The sequence below is a fragment of the Rissa tridactyla genome, chromosome 14, assembly GCF_028500815.1.
Source record: "Rissa tridactyla isolate bRisTri1 chromosome 14, bRisTri1.patW.cur.20221130, whole genome shotgun sequence".
NCBI classification, from domain to species: domain Eukaryota; kingdom Metazoa; phylum Chordata; class Aves; order Charadriiformes; family Laridae; genus Rissa; species Rissa tridactyla.
Window position 1 is genome coordinate 9,349,712 of NC_071479.1, and position 25,396 is coordinate 9,375,107.

The window sequence follows — 25,396 nt, forward strand, 5'->3', positions numbered from 1 at the left end:
TGTTTTTCTTTCCTTGAAAATGGATCGGGAATTGGGAGCCGCTGCGCAGGAACGCGCCTGTTCCCCATTACAGCTCCACCGGGGCTGTAACACGATCGTGCCTGCTCCATACCCACACAGATATTTATTTATCCATACAGGCTTTCTCCTTGTTTTCATTAAGTTAGGCAGAAAAGGTTAATCTTTCTTCTGCTAAAGCTTCAAAACCAACCAAGCTAAATAAAATATGATTTCTTTCATTTCTTTTTTAAAGGACAGTCTCTCTCTTCCCCCCGCCCGCCCCCCCCCCTTAAGTACCAGAATGAGGTCACAGTCAGAGATGCCACAAGAGTAAATTGAAAACAGGTTGAAAAAAAGCAAAAGGGAGAAAGACGGAGAGAGAAAACCACAATCAGAAGAAAGTGGCTGGTAACATTGCAGGGTTGGTTTCATCCAGTCTAGTAAAGAAGCTGTCAGGACAGAGACATTGGTGCCGTCCTACTTTCCCCTTCATGTTCTTTCTAGGAATCTCGAAGGCAAATCACGGCCGGGAGGTCTCCTCTCGTCTTCACTTCCACTTCGGGTTGCAACACCTGGTTTTGTCTGTGCTGCTCTCAACAGAGGGACACGGGCTGAAGGTGTGGGCAGGCCTGTGAGGGTCCCAGAGCTTCCTTTGCTCCTCTAACCTCCTGGAGGCTCCTGGCCCTGCTCTCTTGTTTAGTCTGGTTGAGCTCAGTGCCGTAACTCTTGTTGTCTTTGGTGGGATGGTTGATTGGTGATTCATCCTGCCTGCCGTCCACAACTGCTGGGCGCTGGCATGGGTCGCGGTGGAAGGGCTGAGGCAGACTGAGGCTGTTGGATGCTGTGAGCAAGCGGTCTGAGCCTGCTTCCATCCATTTTTGTTCCTCGTTCCCCATTCCTGCCCATCTGAGCCTGGTGACATTAGAGATGTGCTCGCTGGAGAGCAGAGTGCCAGCTCAGCCTTGCAGACAAGCAGCTGAGGCCAGGGTGTCCTCCTCCTCCTCCAGACCAGACATCAAGTTGGGTTCCCAGGTGGCCATCCCAGAGCCATCCCTGGTAGGTTGACCTACATGCCTTGCTGTGGCCAGACCTGCTGTGACCAGGAGAAGTTTGCAAAGCTTCACGAAATGGGGCTAACCCCCCTGCAAGCTCCAAGTGTGCTGTTCTTTTCCTCTGTTGTAGGGAGAGCTCTGACTCACCCCAACACCAGAATCAGTATAAGATGCATGTTTACAAAACCAAACTCCGCAGCCATGTCTGCGGAAGAGGATGAGGCAGTAGCGAGGGGCTGTACTGGAGAGAGAAGGAAAATGCCAGCGGGAGGGAGATGCATCTTCCCAGCAGTCATTAGTAGAACAGAGATTGAGTTTCAAAAGCTGCCTGGGGACCTGGATGGTTTGGGGCAGACCAGTCCTGGCAAGGCAGTGGCGTGGAAATGAGGGGGAAGAGAGTTTTGCGGGGATGTGGTGTGCAGTTGGGAGTATCAGCGTCCCTTTGCTGAGCACAATTGCTCCATTACCTGTAATCGCTGTGCAGCAGGTACCATCTTCTGCCCTGTGCACAGCGCTTACCCTAGTGATGTTGAGCTCTGGGCTGGATTTTTTGCTGCTGAGAAGTGAACACAGGTGAGGCATCCTCACAGGAGCTGGTCATTTGTCCTTGATATCTGTAACAGCTTATTGCTTTATTTAGCGTGACATCAATTATTTATTACTATTAATGAAGGACACAGATGGCTGTCTGGTCAATAAAATATCTCCTACTCCACAGAGATGATCTACTTAGCTATCATTTACTCTGCAGAGAACCTTTGGATTCTTTCTGAAATTTAATAACGCGAGCAAAGATACTACAGCAATCTAGAAGGTTTGTGCTTCAGGGCTGCTTTGGGAGGATGAAATCCTTCTTTATATTTGCTGGCGGGCTGTGAGAGAACACAAGTCCAGACGGGAAAGAAAAGCCCCTTTGCTTTCCATCACAAGCTACTTATCCATATAATCCCTTTTATAAAGTGATCAAACTCCTTCTTAAAAGATAGTTAGATTATTTGCCCTTCTCGGGAGTAGACCGTTTATTCATATCCAATTTACTTTCTCTTGCCATTACTGCCCATTAGCCTAAATATTTATTTTCCATCTGAGTGCCTGCCCTGTTGATGTATTCACAGAGTCGTGTATTTCTTCTTGGCCTTTTTATGTCTCTGCCTGTAAGGTAAACTTGTGCTGTTTGTTATTTCCCTGTGAAGCCTTTTCTGCTGCTTTCCCTGGGCCTTGTTCACAAGCAGAGATGAGCAATCCTATGCGCTGGGCTCTCACCATTGCCTTGTGCATCTAGGTCAGTGTTCCTCCCTTGCTACAGCATAGAATCATGGAATGGTTTGGGTTGGAAGGGACCTTAAAGATCTAGTTCCAAGCCCCTGCCCTGGGCAGGGACACCTCCCACTAGACCAGGTTGCTCAAAGCCCCAAGCATCCCAAGACCACTTTTACTTTGTAGGGTAACATTAATGGTCCATCATCCTTTTGCAATGCCAGGAAATGCATCTGCTTCCTTCATTGCATGGTCTAGTGATGGTCCCAGTCTAAATCTAGGGAATAACTTGGCTTCTGATCCTAGGGAAGGCTTAGGAAATTTCATTTCAGCTGCTCTCAGAGCATTGCGGGCTGAACAAAGAGAGACTTCTCTTGTACGAGATGAACAAGCGAAGTTGCCGTGTGCTCTGCTTCACCCCGGGGAGAGCATGAGAGAGCAGCTCCCCACCTTCGCTGCGGATCGACAGCTCTGGGCAGTCGGTTAGTCCCTGGGGTGTCCCTTGCCCGGCCCCGTATTTGCTCCGTGGTCCGTGCCGATGGGCACCACCAGCAATCTCGCTGCTGCTTACAGAGGTGCAGACAGACTCCCAGCCTTGGGGCTGAGGTTTCAGCACCTCCGCTAGCATCTCTTTTGCTGTTTTCATAACAACCTCTTTGTTTTTGTTTGATTGTAGCAGAGCCCACGAGAGGGGAAAGTTCCCCAGAGGCTCGGGATTGAACACAAAGCACAGCCTCTTGCTGTAGGGATTTTATCGCCGGGGTTTGGGCTTAACCCAAGGTGACACCGCGTTGGCAGACCCTGAGACCTTCATTTCCTTCCGTGCAGGAGGACAGCAATGCACTGCACAGCCCCGGCAGGTCTGATGGGGCTCCGTGGCAAACCAGGCCGTTGTGTGATGCGGCTGCTGCTGTGTTTCGGGGCATTGCTCACTGCCAGCCCGCTCCTCTGCCCTCAAAGCTACCCAGAGAGACCGTGAAAGACGAGCATTCAGAAGTTAGTGGATGCCTTAAGGAGCTATATCTGTGCAATTTTAATACATGCTTTAATGCAGTGGGTGCACATGACGTTTTCCATCCCATTTCCAGCCTCCTCCAAGTCCAGTTCCACCCTCTGCACTCTCTGTCTCAGCCCTGTGTTTTTCTCTCCTGTCCCATCTCTTGAGCTCCCTGGCAGAGATGTCCTGGGTGATGCTCCCTGTGTCCATGCGTTCCCAGTCCACATCTCCCCTTGGTCTCGCACCGTTGCTCATTACAGTCTTTCTTACTGACTGTTTTCTTTCCTACCCCTCATCGGCTGCCCGTCAGCCCCGAGTGCTCTGGAGGAAGGTGTGAGATCCCACAGCAGGCACCCATGGGACGATCTTTTCCCCCATGAAGTTTCCTCCTGCTCAGAAGCTGGTTGCTTGGGATCCGAAGAGGCTTAAAAGCTCTTGCTCTAGTTCAGCAGCACAGTCTGGTCCTGCTTCTTCCTTATGTGTTTGTGATTCATTGGGTTTGTAAGTCACGGCAGGGTCTGTTCTCAATGACTTCTGGTGACAGGGAGTTCCCCAATCCGGCCCGATGTTGTATGGAACGGGACGGACATGAAAGTTGGAAATGAGCAATAGGGTTTTGTTTGTTTGTTTAAACCATAAACCCGGAGCTAAGGGGCTTGCTCAAGGCCATTCAGCGCTCGTGACTTCCAAGCAGGGATTTTACCGCTGCCAGCCCAACCTGTCCCTGGAGTTGACTTGGGGTTTGGTACGGACCCAGGGCTGGGGACTGGATTCAACTACAGGGACCGGTGACAGAGCTGCCTGGAAAAAGTTTGGAAAGAACAAGTCGTGCTGGGAGCATTAAAATGAATAATTAAGGCTTGGATTCCTTTAGGGAGGAAAAGAATTTATTGCTGCTCTTTTCTGTAGCCAAGGGGGACATTTGTTACTGAGTTGTGTGTTTTGAGACAAGACGCAAGTGCGGTTTGGGGGGGCTGGGGAGGAGGGGATTTTTAATTCTACCTGGGTAATCCAGCAGCACAGCGAGACGTTCTGGGCCGGTGACACCACTGAGTTATTTCTTACGGTCTGTACCAAGAACCTAGACCTGTGCTTCATTTCAGTAGTCCTCAGTCACTTTTGCTTTTAGAAAAATATAGAAAAGTGCTGAGAAGGGAATTCTCCTCCTCCTTCTGCTGCGGTGTTGTGACATTTACACGCGCACAAGGTACCCGGCACAGCAATCTGGGTCCAGGTTTGCTTATACCAGCATAGCTCCATCCGCGGCAGCAGCCCTTTCTCCGATTCCCACCAGTGGGAACGGGGGCACAACCAGGGCAGCTGCTCTGGTTTTTTTTTACTGCTTATTACCTTGGGCTTTCAGCTACACTGATGTAAAATGGGAATTGAGTGCAGTGAGCTCTAACTGATGGACAGCCTGCCCACCGCAAGGAGACAGGTTGCACGGTGGTGGATAATCAGGCCCAAAAAGCTTAATAAATGGACCGTTTTCAGTTTCAGCTGGGTCATGATCTAAGCGTTTAATAAGCTTTATGAAGCAGAAGACAAAAAAAAAAAAAAGTTTTTCAGCATTTTTAATTAGTTGTTTTTTTTGCTTCGAAGGCTTCGAGGGCAAGTGTTCTGCAGGACAGCTGAAGGAGCTCCAGTGAGAGCTCCAGGAGCCAGCAGAGTGCACATGAAAGGGAATGCAAAGCTACCCATTTTCATTGAATAAAATAAAAAACCACACACACAAGAAAAAAATAAAACAGCACACTGAGAGCAATTCCATCCAAGTTCTAAACATGTCTCCTTTCCTGATAAGCTAACACAGCAGAAACACATTTCACTGTGGCAGGTGATTGTTGAAAAAGGCCGTGTCCCCTATAAGAATTGAATTGCAATTAGGGCAGGAGAGCCCTATTTAGCCAGGCTTCCAGCTCTTCTGGGGACCTGGGGCCCATCCTTGGGTCGTGGTCCCACATGCGGTGTTTGCAGTGTGTCCGCACGTTCCTGTAGGCCCTGTGAGTGCACCCTTCCACTGTCCGAGTGACGGCTTAGCCCTGGCCCTGGTTTCTGCAGCGGGGCCCTGTTTCAGCTGATGGCCCAGGTGTGTTTTCTACTTTTTGCTTTCTCCATAGTGATATTCTTGATAGAGACTCAGGGCCATTCCAGCTAGAGTTTGTTGATTGCCTGTCCTGTGTAGAGCTGTTTCTACAGTGTTTTCTTAAATGGTCAGCAATAATTTTGTGCCTGTGTTGATGTTTCGGTCTTGCTTGTCTCTTTGCTCTCCAGGAGAATCCTTGAGCTTTGCAGATGATTTGCTTTCTGGCCTTGCAACATCCTGCGTGGCAGCGGGTAGGAGCCATGGAGATGTCCCTGAAACCAGCCTCTATTCAGTCATTTTCAAGTGCCTGGAACCAGATGGTCTGTACAAGTAAGGAGAGATGTGCGGGGAGGTGCTGGGGGCAAGGGGGGATCTCCAATGCTATTATTTAATGGTTATATTCGGTTAGTACCATGTTCCACCAGACACCGGACAGATGATGAGACTCTTTCTGTTGCTTTGAGCGTTAGACTCAGCTGGTGAAATGGAAAACCAGCGTCTGCTGGTATGGCACAGGAGGCACTGGGAGCCTGTGGGAATAACTGGCGTTTTCAGTATGCTGGGCTTCCAGGCCCATGCCTGGTAGGATAGGGTTGTCTCTCATGGGTGAACTGAGCTAAGGTGGTCAGATTGAAGCAAGTTGCCCAACGCCTTTTGGACCAAAATAGCCAGATGTCAAAAGTGTGATAGGTGTTGGTTACGTAGGTTGCTGTTTATATTAGTAGGACGCACATAGCAGGTCAGACACCAAATCCATCTGCCCACCACCCAGTCTCTTCTGCAGGGATGGCTGGCCATGCCTGTGGTGGTCTTCTTGTTCACTTACTTGACTTTTATGAGATACCTCTTGAGCACATGGGATTGGATTTTCTGTTTGAGTCCTGTGGAGTGATTAGTGTCCAAAGCAAAGGGATAATTTCAGGATCTGAATAGAAACTTCCTCTTTAGTATCGTTTGGAGACAATCTGGGCTTTTCAACCCCACTATCCTTTGGAGGATGTCTGAGCTTTTCAACCTGGCTTGTGAGCCAGGGCATCCTCTGTCTTGCGGGGGGATAGCAGGAGTCAGGAGAGCAAGAGAGAAAAAAAGAGAAGAAAAAGGCAAGGAGGCGGAGGAGAGACAGAGTAAGCAAGAGAGAAACACCCAGGGCTTAATGTCAGAGTGACTGTAATAATTAAAACACATTTTGTAGTGAGTAATGAAACTTTTTATGGGACCACAAAAACATTTAAAGCAAGAGCTGGCAAATGGTCTGTCAGCGAGAACTTTTAAGGATCTTGATTAATACTTTCCCTTTGCCTCCCCCTCCACCCCCCCAGTTAAGTATGTCGACAGCCTCCGAAGAAGGAGAAGCCTTTATAGCGCATCTCTTGAGCAGGGCTGTGTCCAGGAGCGGGTTCCAAGTGATACCTCTTGCCATTTAATAATTTTAAATGTTTTCCTGTTAAGTATATAGAACACATTAATATAATTATTAATATCTCTGAGAACTGGGCTGCTCTGACAAGGTGCCAGGGAGAGAGGCTGGAGCAACCGCAGGGTTTGCTAATAACCCGCCGCCCATAAAACTGGCCGGTTGTGAGCTCTCAGCCATTGGGCTTAGGGCTGCCAGGGGCACCGGGAGAGGGAAGAGCTGCTGGGTTTGATGGGGAGGCTGCTGCCGAGGTGAACACACGGAGCTGGGAGCCAGAAGGTCTGGCTCTTGGGCAGTCTTGAGCTGCCAAATCATCTTCCCCATCTGCCGGGCAGGGATAATTGCACTCACCCGTTGCTTTAGGGGTTCTGTGATCTAATTCCTGATGTCTGCAAAGGGCTGGGAGAGCCTTGGGTGGAAGGCGTAAGGCTTTGTCCAGGGTTTTGTCATCCCTTTGGTCAAAGCCAGGCTTCTGCTTCATGGTGGTGAGGCACATTGCCATGGAGGGGGCGAGCAGAGGTGGATGATGCCCCATGTCCTGGGGGTGGCCGTGGGCACCTCCTGCTCTCTGTGGGTGCCCCTGGGTGAGGGACAGTAGATTTTTGTGGGGAGCCATGGCTGCAGGCAGCCAACAGGCATCAGTCCCCTGGCATGGAGGAGCTTTGGACCTTGTCCTTCTGTGGGGACAGGCCCTGGGCTGACGCACAGTTTTGGCTCTGTCCTGCCACTAATGCTTAGCAGGGCTTGGCATGCCATTCCCAGGGCTGTGCGCACTTCAGCGCACGTGTATGGACACATGATTGTCTTGGCACCTGTGGGGCATGGACCCATACTCCTGAGCATCCAAAAAACCTGCGCAGACACACACTACAGCATGCCCTCCTTGGCATCTGCTGCTGCCTGCCCCAGCACACCTGCGGGGATGGATGCTCAACGTGTTTGCAGGCACTGCCGTGGATACACGCGTATCCACCGCACACACACGCTTGCTCCAACCTGGGACCCAACCAGCACGCGTTTACTCAGCCTCTGTGCGTTCTCAGACACGTAGGGCACACACGTGAAATATTCCTCTGGTCAGATGTCCATACAGTTGCAACACAGCATGAAGAAAGCCAGAACGGTGAAATGTGAGGCTAACGCTCTGTTCTGAGCCTGCGCAGATGCAACAACAGAAACACACTGGCACGGGATCGTTTCTTAAATTGAATTTCTTCTGCTTGTTTCATTTGTTTCTGTGGGAAAATAGCTATCCTGGAAGGCTCTGGCCTGGGTATAGTCCTGATTATAGCAATTCAGCAGGGACCTGTGCTTTTCTGTTCGGTGAGCACACAGAGTCTGCAGCATCAGAGCTCTTCAAAAGCAAATGTTTTTGCTTGCTCAGTAGTCTTAAGGGTATCGTATAAACCGAGAGAGGGGACTGTGAGACCGTGGAAGTCTCTTCTGCTCTGTAAATGTGTCGGACATCCTGTCGCTTTTCTTCTGTAGTACCTACGGCAATTACACTCTGCTGTCGGCCACTCGTTTGGAGTATTACCAGCCTGAGATCAAAGCTGGGCTTGAGTATGAAAAACAAAACCAAAAAAAATGCTCTACAAGCAAACAAATAAACAAAGTCTGATTGATTCCTCTGCTTTTGAGACTTCTGTAATTTCAAAACATAAACTAACAAAAGGAGAACTAATTTCTTTGTCCTTTGCAATTTCAGTCTCAAGAAAATATGTTGCCTGTCAGCCCTTTTCTTTCCCCTGCCTGTAGTACATTGGTTCCTGCACAGAGGGTTTTCAGGGGGAAAGTAGATCACATCAACAAAGATGTATGTGCTCCATACACCTGTGTACATGCATGGACACTCCTGCTGGTCTCAGACATGCATGTCTGTGCGGGGGGATCCATGCCGTCATGTGAATGTGCTTGTGTGCACGCACACAGGGACACAGAGGATGGCCCTTGAAGACTGTCAAGTTTGGTTTAAGCTCTTAAAAAAAAAAATCTTATAATTCTTGCAAAATGCATCGCAGGAGAGGGGATTGTTCTCCCCTGAGGTCAGCTGGACCAGAGCAGTCCGTCAAGCTTCCTCCTGGGTGGGTCTGGAAGAGGACGGGGTGAGGAAGGCAGAGGGAGAGATGTCTATGTGTCTTCTAAGCGCTCGTCTTGTGTGGACCAGCCAGTCCAGACAGTGGTTAATGCCAATCAGACTGATGGTTTGGGAGCTTGGGAGCACCATGCTGTGACAGGCAACTGGTGATGCACCAAGCACCAAACACCAGTCAAAAGAAAGAGCTCTGGCTTGTCTCAGAGGTCAAACTCAGCCCGGAGGGCTGAGCTTATGTTGCTCATGGCCCTTATATAGCTCAGCACCCTACAAACCCAAGCGATCTCTTCACTATGGAGACAGGAGCTTCCCCTGGGCATCCCATCACCTCCCTGAGCCTTCGGCCCAGCTCATCCATCTTTCTAGCTCATCCATCTCCACTTCTCACCCCGTTGTTTCCCAAGTGCCTGGGGATGCCTCTTCGCTGAGCTGTACCTGATCTGCTGTTGGAAAGCAGCTTTGCCAGCCCAGCACGTTCATTTCGGATACTTGGGGAGACACCAAGTATCCCTCAGCCAAAAAGGGATATTTTGGAAAGGGAAATGAAAACCCCCTCCAGCTCCTCAATGGAGCTGCAGTGCGAACACACCAACTTCTTCCCTGCACCACAGATACTATAATTATAGATTAGATTAAATCCCAATGTTTCACTTTATTTACATTCCTGACCTAGCCTATTCATTTCCGGTGTTTGTGCCAAGAATCAGCACTAAATTTACTGGAAATAATATGGAAGTCATCAGGATCCCTTCCAGAGCCTTTCCTTGGAGTGTGTTCATGTGCTGAGAAGGAGCCTCGAATTTACATTCCCTTTGCTGGCTCAGATAGGGTTTCCCCAGGGTGATCCTCAACCAGCCCAACGGCTTTGGGAGAGCATGTTTCAGGAGTGTTGGAAAGGTGGAAACACCTTCCTAGGGGATGAAGATCAGGCACTGCCATGGGACGGAAGGGGATTCAGTTAGATCTCAGCATGAAAAGGCTCCCATCTGCAGCCAAGACCCACCAAGACCTGCCTGGCCAGTGTCACCCCCTGTAGGTTCTGGAGACCATAGCCAGCATGTCCAGGCTTAGCCTCCATCATCATATGCTGTCTAACAGTGAATATACTTTATTTTGGCGAGCTTAAGGAAAGAGGCAAAGGCATTGAGTAGGGGGAACCCATCGTAGCACGGAGAGACAGCGATTGCAGTTCAACATGCTGAATGCACTGAAGGAGCTGGCCCAGAACAAGGCTGATTAATGTTGACTGACCTCTGCCTTCTGCATAGCTGGGATAAAAAGTGGAATGGAAACCCTTGGTGCTCAAGAGCGTGCTAATGTTGGCAGCAGTTCCCTGCTCCTTATATGATACTAATTGTTATTGTTGGTCTTCCGTCAGGAAGACACGTGAATGAGCACTGGAGCAATCGGAGACAGATCCCAAATAGCTCAGTGGCATGGGTTAAAACACATCTGTTACAGCCCTTGGCTGCGTCCCGTGTGTGCACAGGAGCTGTGCTGCTTCATTGAATCCACCTCTTCTGAAGTCGAGCAGTGTACGGCTGTAATTTCTTCTCAGGCATTCCTGGCTTGCGGAAGCTCAAACAAGGCGAGTCAGGAGTTGAACAAGTGTTTGCTAAATCCCAGGCCTGTGCTCTAAGTGCAGGCTCGTCCTTCCTCAGCCGTTTAGGGTTGCTTCAGAACCAGGCTGCCCAAATGCTGGCTTGGATGTGATTTTGCTGAAGTAAGTCCAGCACCAAGCTGTCTGGGCCCATCTGGGCTACATGTGGATGCCTACAGTGGAGGTGGATTGGCCCCATGAAAGACGGTCTGTACAGGGAGGTCAGCGGCTCAGCAGGAGGAGATAGTCTCTCCTTCTGCTGGTATTAATGAAGTCCTGTGCGTGGAGGTAGGTTGGGCTCTTGAAGGTTCCAACATCAGGAGAGTACACATATGGAAGCCATGGAAAAGAAATTCATGCTCTCTTCATGGCCAGTCAAGGTGCTGGAGGCTCTTCCCAACGTTGCCATTTGCTCTACTGAGTAATGTATGCAGATCGCTTTTCTCACTTTCATCTTCATCTGTTTGCCTGTTCTCTTCATAAGCTCAGGTTTTAAGCTCTCTCTAGCTATCTCTGTGTACAGCCTGGCCTGGGTGGGTCAGAGCGGGGCCTCCAGGAGCTGCTGCCCTGATAATTTGCCATCACCCTTCTAAAAGTCGGGTTTGTGTCTGAATCCTCATTCCAGATCCAGATCTGTCCCTGACACCAGTATTCAGCCACCTGGGACAGATCTGGAGTCGGGAAGTACCACTGTCCTCAGTGGAACCTTCTTCCCTAGTATCTGCCAAGCGTATGAGCATCTCCATCCTTTTGACTGGAAAAAACAGGTTATCCTCCCCAAATTCTCTTTTTCTGCTCCTACCTTGTGCCACAAAGAGAAACAGAGCAGCCAGTTTCTCCCCACCCCGGCCTCAGGATGTTGGGATTGAAATAACATTCTTGGTTTTCTCTGAAAAACTCCCAGCATCCGAACCCCAAACCTTCCTGGGTCCAGACCCATTGGCATTGCCCCTCTGCGGGTGGCTGGAGGAAGGGTGGCAGTGGGGGAGGAGGAGGAGGCATGGACAGGTCGTTGTGTAGGGTATTGCAGCTGGGGGAGTGTATGAATGGAAATGGTATTGGGGTGGAGAGGAGACGTTTGGCCTCTTCGCCTGTTGGTAGACAGATGGACCTATGCAATTCCACCTTTTCCCCGTCACCACCCCTTTACCGTTACTGACTTGGAGAGTATTCTTATTTCTGAGTGCGTAGAAACCTAATGCCACTAACGTAGCTCCATCCAAGTCTTAATGGGAGAGCGAGTACAAGAGACGCGATATAAATATCAGCACAGGTGTTGCTGGCTTTGATTTGCCTCTAGCCAGCAAAAGCTTCACTGTGCTACTGTGTTGGAGTCATTTGTTTTGTTCATCAGTTCTCCGTGGCATAGAGCACCTTTTTCATGAAGGCTGGAAAACTGAGGGCTATGGTGATTTGATTGTTACAGTAGGGTTTGGATCCTCTCCCCTTCCAGGACACAAGGAATTCACTGCTTGGAGTGGGTGTTTCTTTTATCTTGTAGGGGAGAAATGGGTCAGAAGAAGGGAAAATAATTTTTGTTTTTGTTGGCCATGTCCTAGCTAGGGAAACTGAGGCAGGGAGAGGCGATGTGGCATGCCTGAAGCTCTTCAGTGGGCTGGAGCTGAGCAGAGTCGAGGGACGCCCTTGCTCACGCTTCACGTAAGCCCCACTTCAGAAGAGCACTTAAGAGAATTGCATTTTTGGTCAGGGGATTAAGCAGTGCCTCCTGCACAAAAAATAGGATTTCCTCTTCCCGATTTCCTCATGCAGTCTGGGACCCAGGTACCTGAGACGTCGCGTCGAGGAAGCTGTGGCATGGCCTCGCAAATGCTGCTGGCTGGCTCGGTGTCTCACACTCTTCCCTCTCTCTTGTTCTTCTCAGTGTGTTGGTGTGTTTTCTCCCAGCAAAGCCAATCTGGCAGCAAAATGACTTTTTTTTGCGCAGTACTAGAGACAGCGGGCGATGCCACTTTGCCAGCTGGAGTTTCCCCTCTGTTGCCAGAGCGCAGAGGAAGCTCCTGCTGCCGCCTCTCCATCCCATCTCCATCCCGCACTTAGCAGGAGCGATGCTCGCTGGCCTGGCGGGGGGCAGCGCCCGGGCTTTGACACAAAGAGGCAGTGTTACCTCACGGCTGCGGCTCCGGGTCCTGCTTGCCGTCTTGCTGGGGTGCGCACAGCCCAAAACAAGCTCTGCCCATGCTGATGCTGGAGTTTAAATTAGGGGCAAACGTGATGCGGGGAGGATCCAAGCAGGCTGCGTGCGAGCCAGCCCACGCCAGAGGCAGCGCGGCCGCGTTGGCTTGGCAGCCCCGTGGCTTTACGCCTCCTCTGCCAAGCCAAGAGCAGAGCGAGGGGGTATCAGACCCCTGGGCTGGCAGGGCTGGGCTGCAGCAGGACTGGAGCTGGTGCCTTACAGTAGTGTGGTGATGGTGATGTTTTCCTGCCCAGGTCGCCGTTAGGGCGATCGTCCCTTCACTGTGCGTTGTTTTGTGGCTCTTGTAGAATCATAGAATCGTGGAATGTGTTGGGTTGGAGGGGACCTCTAAAGGTCATCTCGTCCAACCCCCCTGCATTGAGCAGGGACACCCCGGGCAGACTTTGTCTCTGCAAAGTGATGGTTGGATTTGCCATGCGTGGGTCCATGCATCGCGAGCCAACGCTTCAATGTTTGCATGGGAAGTTTCTGCCTCCCCCTTTGACTACTTCCCTGCACCCTGTAGCAGCTCGATCTGATATTTGCAGACAATTCAAGTTTTTAATAGGCTAATTCTAGCCTTAAGGAGTGGCCAAAAGCAGCTCAGCTGCAGCCATAAATATGCCGATGTGTCAAGGAAGGACGTGTCAAGCTGTCCAGGTGTTCAGCTACTGCTGCACCTACGGGTCTTGTCTGGAGCTGGAGCTGTACCCACAGCCCATGGAGTAAATCAGCTCAGACAGACTCTGGATGGGAGCCCAGGTCCCAAAAGCTGGAGGTATTGGCTCCAAAAGGTGATGCTAATCCGAATAAAAAGATAAGTCATATACTGATCCTACCTGCCCATCTCTTCCTCCACACTCTAGAGGCAAAGTTTGGATGCCGTTACCTACACGGTCTGTCCCAGCTCAGACCAGCAACGTGCGTATATCTCACATGTGGCCTGAAAGTCCACAAAACTTAGTTAAACATTTTTTTTGTTTCATTTTTCCAAAGGACGCCCGCAGCGCGTCCCACGCCATCCTTTTCTTGTAACAACAGCACGGAGAGTCTCACACCAGCCTTGTCTCCCAGGGAGCGCTTTGTTATCTTCATTTTCCTTTGTTTTTTTTGCAATGTATTTAAAAAAAACCAACCCAAACTCTTTTAATCTTTGGCTTGTGTAGAGCGTTACATCTGTAAGCACCCACCTCCTGGTCGTGCCACGCGGGATTTTATCAGCATACAGCAACCCCTCCAGCTCTGCCACCCCTTCTTCTCCTCAAGGTCGCGGGACAAGGCTGCTTCCCAGCTGCAGGGAGTTTGTCACGGGGACGGGGGGCTGCACGGTGACGGAGCCCCTGCACAGGTGGTTGCTGAACTCAGCTGCTTTCCAGTAGATCTCGAGTGACCTTTAACTTATTCCTTGGGTTTGGGCATTGTTTCCTCCCGCAAAAGAAGTTTGCTTGTATTTTCCTGGTTTGAGGATATTGAGTGCATCTGGGCTTTCCAGTGCTGGTCCCGTCTTCAGTGGTGTGGAAGGAAAGTGTCACTCCCGTAGACCTCAATGGCCTTGGGTTCAGGCGACAGAGCAGGAGTGTGGTAGGGCATGGCCTGCAATTTCTCCGCTGCAACTGCTGCTGCTTAATTATTTTGCTTAAAAGTGGGCTGGTCTGGAGTTTTGGGACCTTTTTTCAGTTGAATGTCCTGAGGCTTTAGAAATCCTTCGGCTTCACAGGTTCGCAGTCCTCATTGCCCGTCTCAAGTTATGTTAGTGCTTAGGTGGCCGAGTCCCTGCTGCAGAACCCACGTTTGCAAAAGTAGACAGTGAATTCAGGCAGCCCCGTTTTGGGAGCATCATCTTCAAGGCTTCGCTGGCAGCGCCACAGCTCCCATTGGCTTCAGCTGAATTTGCACCAGAGTAGGTCAGCGTAAAATGGAGACACCCAAGGTTAGCAAGTAACCTCAAAGTAGATGCTTCTTCCTGACTTTTCCCACCTGTAAAACAGACGTGTTAAAACTGAGCTACCCCCTTTGCTAGGTTTCCTATACAGTGAGGAGAACAGCGTAATAGAATGGGAGAGAATGCCGAGAAATCACTGCTTGGTTGTGGAGGTGGCATCTACATGGTGAGGTGGGACTCGCCATGGGTGGTGCTCCCTGGGGGAGCTATGGCCCACTTGGTCTCTCCTTGGTCTCCCCGATCTGATGCCACCTCGTACTGCCAAGGATATTCGCCCTGAGAACCTTCAGAGTGATTGCTCCCAGCACACGTGCCCTCATCGCTCCTGGTCACCTCACACACACACTCACTTCCCTCATCAGGAACGAGATAAATTTGATTATACAGCAATATGGTTTCTGTTATGAAAAGGGGAAAGAAAATACCCTGGCTTTCACTGAAAACCCTCGGAGCCAAAGCTTATGTCATAATTTAAATCTTTCTTTAAAAAAAGTAGGGTCTGAGGGTTGTGCTTTGTACAGGGGATGGTGGATGGAGGGGGTGGTGGGGCAGGGTCCTGTCTTCACTAGATGAGCTGCGGAGCCGGGTGTGGAAGGAAGGGCTGCAAAGGGAGCCCCAATTCAAGTGCTGGGTTGCTGGTGGATGTTTGCCCAAACACCTGGGGCCACTGGCCAGGCAGGTCAGTGAGGTGGGCTTGGGTGCTTACCCTGACTCAGCTCGGGGCTGTCATACCCCTCAGTGAAGGTCTGTTGCTTTTCCTCCATCTTTTCTCCTCTTGATTTCTGCTTGGGAAGCCGCAGGGCAGCACACGGCAGCAGCAACCTGAGCTACGTCTGGAGCATGCCAGCTCCTGGCATTGTTTTCTCCCTCCTTCTGAGCATCTCCCACCTCCCTGCAGCTGTGGAAGTAGCCTCAGCTCTTAATCTCATCGCACAACCCTGAACAGAAGGGCCTGCCGCCGGGCTGGGATACTTTCATATTTTCTTTCTATCTGTCTGGTTTGCATCATCACAGCATCTCAGTCTTCCTGCCTTTCAGTGACAGGGTGTGGGGGCAGTAGATACCCTGCACATCGGAGGCTCTACACACACCAGTGCCATGTGGTAGGGGATGCTGGGGTGTCTCTGGAACCCCAGGCTGCTGGGGGAACCACTCAGAAGCAGCATCCTGAACCAAAATGCTTCTTCAGTGCCCTTTGACATGTCACCACTGATGTAAGGGAAAGGATTTCAAGCCATTACAGCTGCCACAAGTTGTACCCTTGGCCCTACGTCGCATCTCCGTTCTTGCAGGAGCATCCGTCCTGCGTGAGCAAGGATTGATGTGTGTCCCCACCTTGTGCAGCCCATTCTCCATTGGAAGCTGCCGTCTTAATAACAGCATCTTCTTGCTTAATTGTGAGTTTAGTTGTCCCAGAGCAAGTCTGGGATGATGCGCAAGAGTCACATCAATGCGTCCCTCACTACTTTATGCCCGTAAAGTAGACCAAGGGAGAAACAAGGACTCTGTCTCATCCCAACCCTCTGTCTTGCCTGCCCAACTGGCCTCATCCCCATGAAGGCGGTATGTAGGGGGCTGGTGGGGACGTGAAGCTGCCCTGGATAATCCTATAAATCCAAACTTCGCGGCACTGCCATGGCTGTGATGTGTTTATCTGAGTGACTACCAGTGCCACCTTCTCTGTCCTCTCTGCCTCTTGTGCTTCTCCCCTCTGGGTTTGGGGGGGTTTGTTGGGTTTGTGTACGTTTTGTGGTGCTGTGTCCCCATGGGTGCTGCCCGTCAGGGCTGGACCTGAGTGCATGGAGATGTGTGGATGAGGACCGGTGTGCATTTCTGTCCTTAGCGTTTATGGCTTTGGCTCTGGGGGGCTGGAACACCTCACTTTGCTGGGGTCTTTCCCAAACCAGCAGCAGGAACATACACCTTAGTGCTATAGCCCTATAAGCCCACCATCCCGTAACCCTTATTTCGTAGCCCATCTGAGGTGAAATAATGGCCAGATCCTGCTCTAAATAATCTCTGGGTGTGCAGGTGTATCTTAAGGTGTCTGATGCGGACACCTGTGGCTGTGCACGCGAGGAGCAGCATGTGATGGTGGGGCCGGTTAGCCCCGTGCTCGGGCAGGTGAAGCAAACCCTTTGCGGAGGGTTTTCCACCAAGGACACTGCAGAGACCGGAATATCCTAAATACTGCTACAGCCCAGCAAAGTGCTGCACCTCGAGTTCTGCTTGGCAGCGTACCCCGTACCCTGCTCCCCAGGCTTGCCGTGACATCCCTCTGGCCCTTCCATTGCCCATCCAAACCTGCCTGATGGCTGCCCTGGTACAGCCCACCCCATGGTACGAAGCCCACCCCATGGCGTGAAACCCACCTGTGTCACCACCCCCCCCCACCCCCCAACTCCCGAGCTCTTTCAGGCCACCTCCAGCTTTGGGCTCCGTCCCTGGCTCATACCTGCTGCACTGCCACACGCCGAATTGTTTTCCAAGTGGAAACATGAGTGGAAGTATTAACTCCACAAGGGCCTTTCTGTGCAATGCGCCGGGATTAAATATTTATGTTGGCAAAAAGCATGTAATAGGCAGCTCAAGATCAGAGATAATGAAATTGAGGTGTGTGGAGAAAGCTGGGGGGAGGCAGGGGGCTTGCAGGAGCAGAAGGGAGAGGGACCCAAGTGGGTTGTAGTATGCGCGCATGGGCCATTGCTTTTGGTTTTATTAATACCCACCTGTTTGGGGGGGGGGGGCCCAGCCCCATCGCTGGGAGCTCTGCAGCGCATGGGGGAGTGCGGGGATCAGCCATCGCCGTCCCCTGTGTGCACACCAGCGTCGGGCAGGAGTAATTGTCACTCGGGTGACTTTAACCGAGAGCCACCTGAAGTGAGGTGGGGCAGGGACCATCCTGCAGAAGGACTAGCAAGGGATGAGACCCTCTCTGTGTCATCTGCAAACAATGTACGATCCTAAATCATTAATAGTGGTGATATAGGATCCCTCGCTCTTCCAGACCGCTGCAGTCAAGGTTATTTACCGGTGACTGTAGGCGATCAGGCAGCAATGTGGTTTGGATTATACGGAGGGTTCCCGATGGGGTCAGGAGGATGCTCATGGCAGCACAGGGAGCGGGGAAGGCCCATGCGAGCCTCCATGGTGGGTGTTAACGGAGAGCCCCAACAAGGATGGGGTGTGGGAGGCGAGGGCGCTGGGCCATGCGGGAGGGAGGACCCGCTCCGCCGCCGCGGGAGGAAAACAAGGAGCGCATGCGACAGCAAAGGGCGCTGCTCTTTCTCAATTCATTATCTTTATGAGACAACAACATCTCTCTCACTCTTTGCCCCCCCCCGCCCCCAACAACAAATATCGCAGAAAAGGCGGTGCAGGGGGGTGCGAGTCCCGCGCCGTGCTGTGGGACTGCAGCCAGTGGCGGAGCCTCCGGGGAGGTATGAAACGAGGCATGAATGGAGTGTTAGGAGAGAATGGAAACTCTCCACTGGCTCCCAGGCCGTCTCTCTTGCGGGGGGTCCCTTGCTCACGATGACAGCGTTGCCTCTCATAAACATGCATTTCCTCATCCCCATTTGTTTCTCTCTCTTGTGCAATCTCTTGTACCAGGAGGGATTGGGAGTGAGTCCCAATGGTACGTGAATGTGTTACAAAAATCCTTCCCACCCTGCCACCAACGAAGTACTGAGAAACAACAACTGGGTTTAAAAGAAAAAAAAAAGAAAGAAAAGAAAGATGGGGGGAGCCGGATGGATTTGCTACTGGCCATGAGTTATTATTCTGAGTATAAACTCAAGGGCATGGCTGTGCTGGTAGTTTGCAGCATCAACCAGCACGCAGAAGCCCCGGCTCCGCTCGGTGCTGTGCATCCCTCTGGGAAAAGGAAGTTCCTTCCCCATATGACTTTCCTGGGTGAAAAACATGGGACAAAAATAGGGGCAAAGCAGCTTGGCTGAGATCACATAGTGCTCAAACTAAGAGCATAGTCCCGGCTCCAGCCTCCCTGCCCAACACTACCCTCTGTGCTGGGTGGTTTCTCTTGGGAGGGGTGAGCAGCACAGCTACTGCCTTGCTGCCAGGCCGGGGGCATCATCGGCCAGTCCAGGGACATCGGTTGCCAGTCTGGGGGCATTGGCCAGGCCGCCCTTCTCAATTGAGGAGAGAGCACAACGGGGGTGAGGTGTGACACTAAGGCGCAGGAGCAAGGGCGAGTCCCACCATCAAACACAGAAAGTCTCCTGGACTGGTAGTAGAGGTTAGAAGGTCTCCTGGACCTGGGCTGGTGGAGCAGGGACGGAGGATCTGTGTGTTATCTCTGCTGCAGAGGAGGAAAAGCTGCTGGGAGTAGCAATCCTCCTGCACAGAGGGAAAAGCAAAGGAAGGAACCTGCAGGGAGCGATGCCTCTTGGAGCAGCATCTGCGGGAGAGTGGGGCTGGCTCCGCACTCCGGAGGCTCGCAAACACAGCCGCCGCAGTGCCGAGGCGCGCTCCCGAAACGCGGGGAGCGGGTCTCCGGTGCCGGTGGAGGCCTGCTGGGGGTAGCAGGGCTCTTGCTCGAGGCCGGTCGGCTGCATAGCCATCATTTCAATAAAGAAATGATTAAAAGGGGGTGGGGAGGGGGGGGGTAGTGGGGGGAGAAAAACCCAAAACATCTGTTTTACTTCAAATCAGGGAAGATTCCTTTGCTTGCAAGGAATGTGTAAATCACGCCGGGCTGGGAGATGTACATAACCCTGCCTGAAAGCCCCTCTGCACTTCAAACGAATTCTAACGTGCTTACTGGGATTTTGTTTTTATTATTTGTTTCGGGTCCCCCCCCAACCCAGCTCTGCCTCCCTTCACCCTACCCTCCGCCCTCCCCGTCTGCCTGCTGGAGCGGTGGGAACCTCCTGCCTGCTGCCAGCCCCTCGCCCCGTCCCCCCGCCATTCGGGGGCCTCGGGGAGCAGCCAGCGGCGGCCACAGACCTGACCAGTGTCCTTCTGCTGGGACTTGCTGGCACGCAGCATCCCAGCCTTGCCACCGTCCTCCCCCCATTACAGGGACCCCTCGCCAGTCCCGCAGCCCGGCGCAGGGCACGGATGCCTCTCGCTCGGAGGCTGGCACATCGGGATCCTGCCTGGGATGCAGTGAGCAGGGGCGTCCCCCTCCTCCGAGCCAGTCCCTTGTGTGCCGTTAATGTTGTCATGCTTTGTTTTGCTTTGTGTCATGCGGAGGGTGAAGCTAGGGCTGGCCAATGGTGCTGGGGACAAACCCAACTGAGATAGGTAGATTGATGGCCTCTTCTCATAGGGGTGCGCGACCACCCCCCTGTGCCAGCTCACTAAGGTGACTCGCCCTGCACTAGAGGGACCACCCCTAGGGCCAAGGACAGGCTCTGCTCCCTGCAGCTGGTGCAGCCCTTCGCCTTTCCTCGGAGGCTGTGGAGTAGGAGGCCCTATTTTGGTGGCTTATATAAGAACAGTCAGCCATGGACTGGCTTGAGGTGGACCACCCACTACTCCTCAGATGACACTGCCTTTTGAAGTTGCTACCAGCCTGGGCTGGATTTCAACCAGCAGCCCAGATGGAAGCCAAGCCCCCAGGAGGATGAGAACAAGCCCCACCATGGGGATCTCCTGGGGTAGCAAACTGTGGAGTGTCTGGTTCTTGTTTAGAGTGACTGTGAGGTTGGGAGGGGCAAACGTTTCCCAATTTGCCAAGGGTCACAACCTTCCTCTCCCCCATCTCCCCAGGGCCGGCGATGGCCAAGCTTTGCAGAGCGTTCATAGGTTGATAGGCTGGTATGGTTAGCTGTGAACATTTCCATTGTGGAGCTCACTGCGGGGGTCCAGGCCCTCGCTCGTCTCTCCTTTCTCCCTGGCACAACTGGAGGAAGAGTTTGATTTATTCCCTCTCTTCTCTGAGCAGCGTTCTCGTCTCCTGCAGCTGCAGCCTCCCCGAGCCCTGCTGTGTTTTCATGGAGGAGGACAGCAGCCATCCCAGGAGTAGCCCAAGGAAGGTATTAAAGTGATGTGTGCCCACCCTGCACGCGGGACTGATGCTTTTAGATGAGTCTGAAAGCCACCCACCCGTAGATCCGTGCGAAGAAGACAAGCAAAACTTCAGAGTAATGATTTACCCCTAAACGCGTAACCTTTGCGGAGCCGGGACTGGAGGCTTCGGGGTGTCTGTGGCTGAGGGAACGGGCAGGGTTGTCCCAGTGCTAAGAGCAGAGCAAAAGGTATTGCAGCGGCGGGGAGAGAGGATGGGGGTGCTGCCCGGGGGTACCCTGGCCCTGGGAGCAGAGTGGGTATTGGGGGGGATGGTGGAGAGCTGGAGGGATGGATGGGTGTTGTGGTGTCCGTGTGAAGGCTGCGGCAGGACCTGAGGGACATGTGGGATGCAGAGCCTGGGGAAAGCCCTCCTTGGCCGTGCTGCGCCCGGGACAGCTCGATCCATCACCAGCTCTCGCTGACACTCTGCAGCTGGAGCGGGACCAGCCCCTGGGATTTGCAGCCTCGGGCACGAGTCTGAGCCATGGCGTGGGGGGAATTGTTCCAGGAGCACGGGGAGGCAACTCGTTTGACCTTTGTCCAAGGGCTTTGTTTGGGATATCCTGATGAGTCCCAGCAGAACGGGGACTCTGGCGCGTGACAGACTGATACGAGCTGCTTTTGTTCCTCTGGAGACAAAAGCACCAGCCCGTAGTGGCTCAGCACCACCTCCTTCTGGTTCTTCAGTCCACCAAAGGACGTTAGAATTCACATCCTGGGTGACTTGGGATCTTCTCTGGCCTTGCCAGGCAGAGGGGGAGACCACCTTGCCCCAAGACAGACAGTGGAGATTGCGAAGATCTGGGCCACTTCTTGCTGCGTCACCTGTGTAGGCACATCTGTGAACGGTCATCATCTCAGCCAGCAGGACGAAAGCAAGGACACGACTGCCAAGAAATACGGACCATGAACACCCTCTGTCCCTCCTCCCCAAAGCTGATAATTCCACAGCGATCCTGCTTTTTCTGCCATCGTCCTGTTCCTAGACTTCAGGGACCATCCCTGTGGGACATCCTCAGTCTACTGGGCATCTTCAAGCCAATAAAAGACCACGACTTCTTTCTCCCTGGGCTGTGCCTAGGAGCTAGAGCCCCAGGGTTGCAACATAGGCTGTGTTGATGTTATCTGATGTCAGGGCGGCATTTTTGGGTGTGCTGTCCTGCTGCCATGCCAAAGAACAGTTCTCTCAACCACATCTCCTGTCAGAAGTTTTGTGCCTTGCAGCAGCCCCTCTCTCAAGAGAAGCTTGCTCTGCTCTTCCTTCATCAGTGGTGTAAAGCTGCTCCTGAAAGGATGTACGGGGGAAATAGAAACCTTATCAAGGGTGAGAGCAATTATCTATCTGCTCCTTGCCAGTGGTTGCGGGGAGCAGGGGTGACAAAGGAGGAAATCTGTAAGACAGAGAAAAGGGCAAGGGGGGACATGGGGAGCCCTGTGATGGTGGAAGCACCTTGAGGACACAGTGGCCGGGGAGCTGCACTGACCGTGCTGCACCTTTGGGGTGAAACCATGGCCCCGCTGAAACCGGCTGGCCTTTTTCCCTCGTTTCCAGTGAAACACGTTTTTGCCTAAGGCAATCTTGGCACTGCCTCCTGCAAGGTGTCTGGCTGGCAAAGGGGCTCCTTGTGGGATCTTGGCCCTCCAACACTGTATCATTCAGGAGCAGGGCTCTGGGGAACAGAAGGTGGCGTGTGTATCAAGGCCCCCTTTCACAGCCATGGCGGTACTAGGAATCGCTGCTCTGCTGGGGTTTATTGACAGGGTTTCGAGGGAAATCTCGGGAAATTGAGATGTTGCAGCTGAGGCTGGGAAGGCAAATGTCCTACCAGGCATTTCTCTAGCAGAATGGTGGTGGATCCAGGCAGTAGCAAGAACTGGTCAGGATTTTTAATTCATTTCTTTCTTTCCCTTTTATCCTTTTTTTGAATCTTGTTCGACAGGGATCTGAAACAAAAAGAGGTTGATGAAGTGCTGTAAGGAGTGAGAGCTGAGCAAACCTGGGTGGTAGCTTGGCTCAGGTGTGCGGCGGGGAGGCGGGGGGACCAGTGCTCACGCCTTGCCCGCTGCAGGTTTTGGCTCTGCATGGCTCCGTAGCTCAGAGACAGGAGACTAGGCAAGCCTAGGAGATCTGGAGCAGCAAGGTAAGCTGACCCAGTGCCAAAAGTCATGGGGTGGCATTTTCCCATCCCTCAGCTCTCAAGCTGGTAAGACTCTAGTAGAGCTACCTTGTTCGTGCTACCTGGGGATCAGCCTTGCGTGTAGACATGCTCAGCACTCTCCTGTGAACTTCTCCTCACTCTTGTCATCTCCCCAGTGCCACCCAGCTGCCAGAGAACAGCAGCCACTGCCACAAATGAATCCAGGTGCCAGGTAGGAAGGCATCTGATATCACAGAATCATAGAATCACAGAACGGTTCGGGTTAGAAGGGACCTTGAAGACCAGCTAGTCTAACCTCCCTGCCCTGGGCAGGGACACCTCCCACCAGCCCAGGTTGCTCCAAGCCCCGTCCAACCTGGCCTTGAAACCCCTCCAGGGATGGGGCAGCCACAGCTTCTCTGGGCAACCTGGGCCAGGGGCTCACCGCCCTCACAGCAAACAATTTCTTCCTGAAATCTCATCTAAGTCTCCCTTTTACCAGTTTGAAGCCATTCCCCCTTGTCCTGTGGCTCCCCTCCCTGATCCAGAGTCCCTCCCCAGCTTTCCTGGAGCCCCTTTAGGGACTGGAAGGGGCTGGAAGGTCTCCCTGGAGCCTTCTCTTCTCCAGGCTGAACCCCCCCAGCTCTCTCAGCCTGTCCTCACAGCAGAGGGGCTCCAGCCCTTTGATCATCTCCGGGGCCTCCTCTGACCCCGCTCCAGCAGCTCCGTGTCCTTCTGCTGTTGGTGGCCCCAGCGCTGGACGCAGTACTCCAGGTGGGGTCTCACACTTTAGTTTCTGTCTCTTGTTGAGCAGGGGTGCGTGGCAGCTGTTGGGTGTGTGGTACGTGCAGCGGGTATGGGCGCAGTGGTGGGATGCTGTGACACCAAAGTGACACTGTCCCACACTGCACCCCTGCAAGGCAGCAGTGTTAAGTGGCCCTGCCTTCCTCCCTGGCAGCCCCCATGAGAAGTACCAGGTTCTCAAGTCAGTGGGTTTGAGCATGGACATGGAATCAGCTACAACTCAGGGTAACCTTGCAGTGCGGATAACTCTGGGTGGCTTTCCCAGGGTTGCCACAGAGCAGAGGTGGACCCTTGGCTGTGCAAGCCTGTCCCCAGCCGCTCGACCTGCCCTCACCGTCTCAGAAAGCGATTCTCCTCTGCCCTTTTCCAGAGGTCTTCTTGAAGCAGCCGCCCTGTGCTCTTCCTCCTGCCAGGAGCATTTGGTGGGCACTGGTTTATAGGCTTCCAAAAGGCATCAGACACCTGAGACATGTTGTGGCAGGTACATTTATTTCCCTCCATCTGACAACTGCGGTCTGGTATTGTTGGGAGGCATCTGTTGAAGGATAACGATTAGTCTCACAGCATTTGCTGTCCTGGAGAAAAAGGTGTGAATTGTGAGAACAGTTTACTGACAGCCTCGTGTACGCACGTACCAGCAAAGCTTCGATACTCTGGCGTGGCACCAGCTTTGCTGCTAACCTGCTCCTCCATCACGCTGATGGGAGCAGGGTCAGTTGTCACAGATGGTTAAAAGAAGCCCAGTTATAAAAGGTAATTTCTTGGGTGGTACAACTCTGAGGAGAGCTTTCTAAAGGGTTTTTTTTTTTTTCCAAGATGGCCCTATCCACTGTTTCCTTATTGAAGTACAGGCCCTGCGGAAAGGCAGAGCCAAAAATGATGGCACTGCAAAACAGGAGACGTCGGTCCTTTCGCAGAAGTTGTGTGATACGTAAGCAGCAATTCGCTGGGTGGTGGTAGCACGTTGGTGTCGGCCTCCTCGGTGCTTCTCCCCAGCCTGCAGCAGGCACCGAGCTGCTCAGAGACTCCGCTTCCACCACGAGCCACCCGCTCTGCGCCGGCACAGCCCGCGGTCCCACCACAGCCCCTTGTCCTCCGCCCTGCCCCGCTTTCCTGCCAGGCTTCAGATGCCCTAACAGTAGCATCTGATTGCTGTAATACTTGTGGCACTGCCAGCCCTGGGGAAACAGCACGAGGACGTCCGCTGCCCCGTTAAGTGTCGCCCAAACCCTGAGGCTCCAGCAGGGGCTGTGGTAGGGATGCAGCGTGGCCAGCCCCGTGCCAGGGAACCAGCCCACCTCGCCGTCTGGCACCACGGGCGCTGGCGCGGCGTGAGCGATCAGCCTGAAGCCAGGGCCCAACAAATAGACCAAGAATATCCTCTCCTTCCAAAAACCACTCCCTGCTCATTGTCTGCTTGGTATTTGCCGCAGAGACTGGGGGGGCGTGGGTTGTTCTCATTTACCTTTCTTAATTATTTCAAATCACAGAGTGGCCAATAAGCTCAGCGGCATTCCTGTGGCTTGTGTGGACGGGCTGCTTTTTATTTGATTTGATTTCTTTTTAAATTGTAATGGTTTCTGAATTGGGAATGCTTGCACTAAACACACCCCCCCCTCTCCGTGCTTGTCCAGACTGCTGCTGGCAGGCGAGCCCTGCTCCTGCTCTGTGGCCATCAATTTTCATTTGGGAGCCTCGGCGGGAGATGTATGAGCCCACGGTGGGGGGACCAGGGTGGATGGGTGCCCAGTGGCCCCATGGACCAGGCAGACCCCATGGCA

General features: G+C 52.7%; 1 protein-coding gene across 1 annotated transcript in view; it reads left to right on the top strand.

Annotated features, from left to right (window-relative positions):
• Positions 1-25,396, top strand: part of ASTN2 (astrotactin 2) — a 373,499-nt gene that overhangs the window by 333,197 nt on the left and 14,906 nt on the right. The window contains 1 exon segment of the mRNA XM_054220714.1: positions 5,581-5,722. Within this exon segment, the coding sequence (XP_054076689.1) occupies positions 5,581-5,722 (142 nt within the window).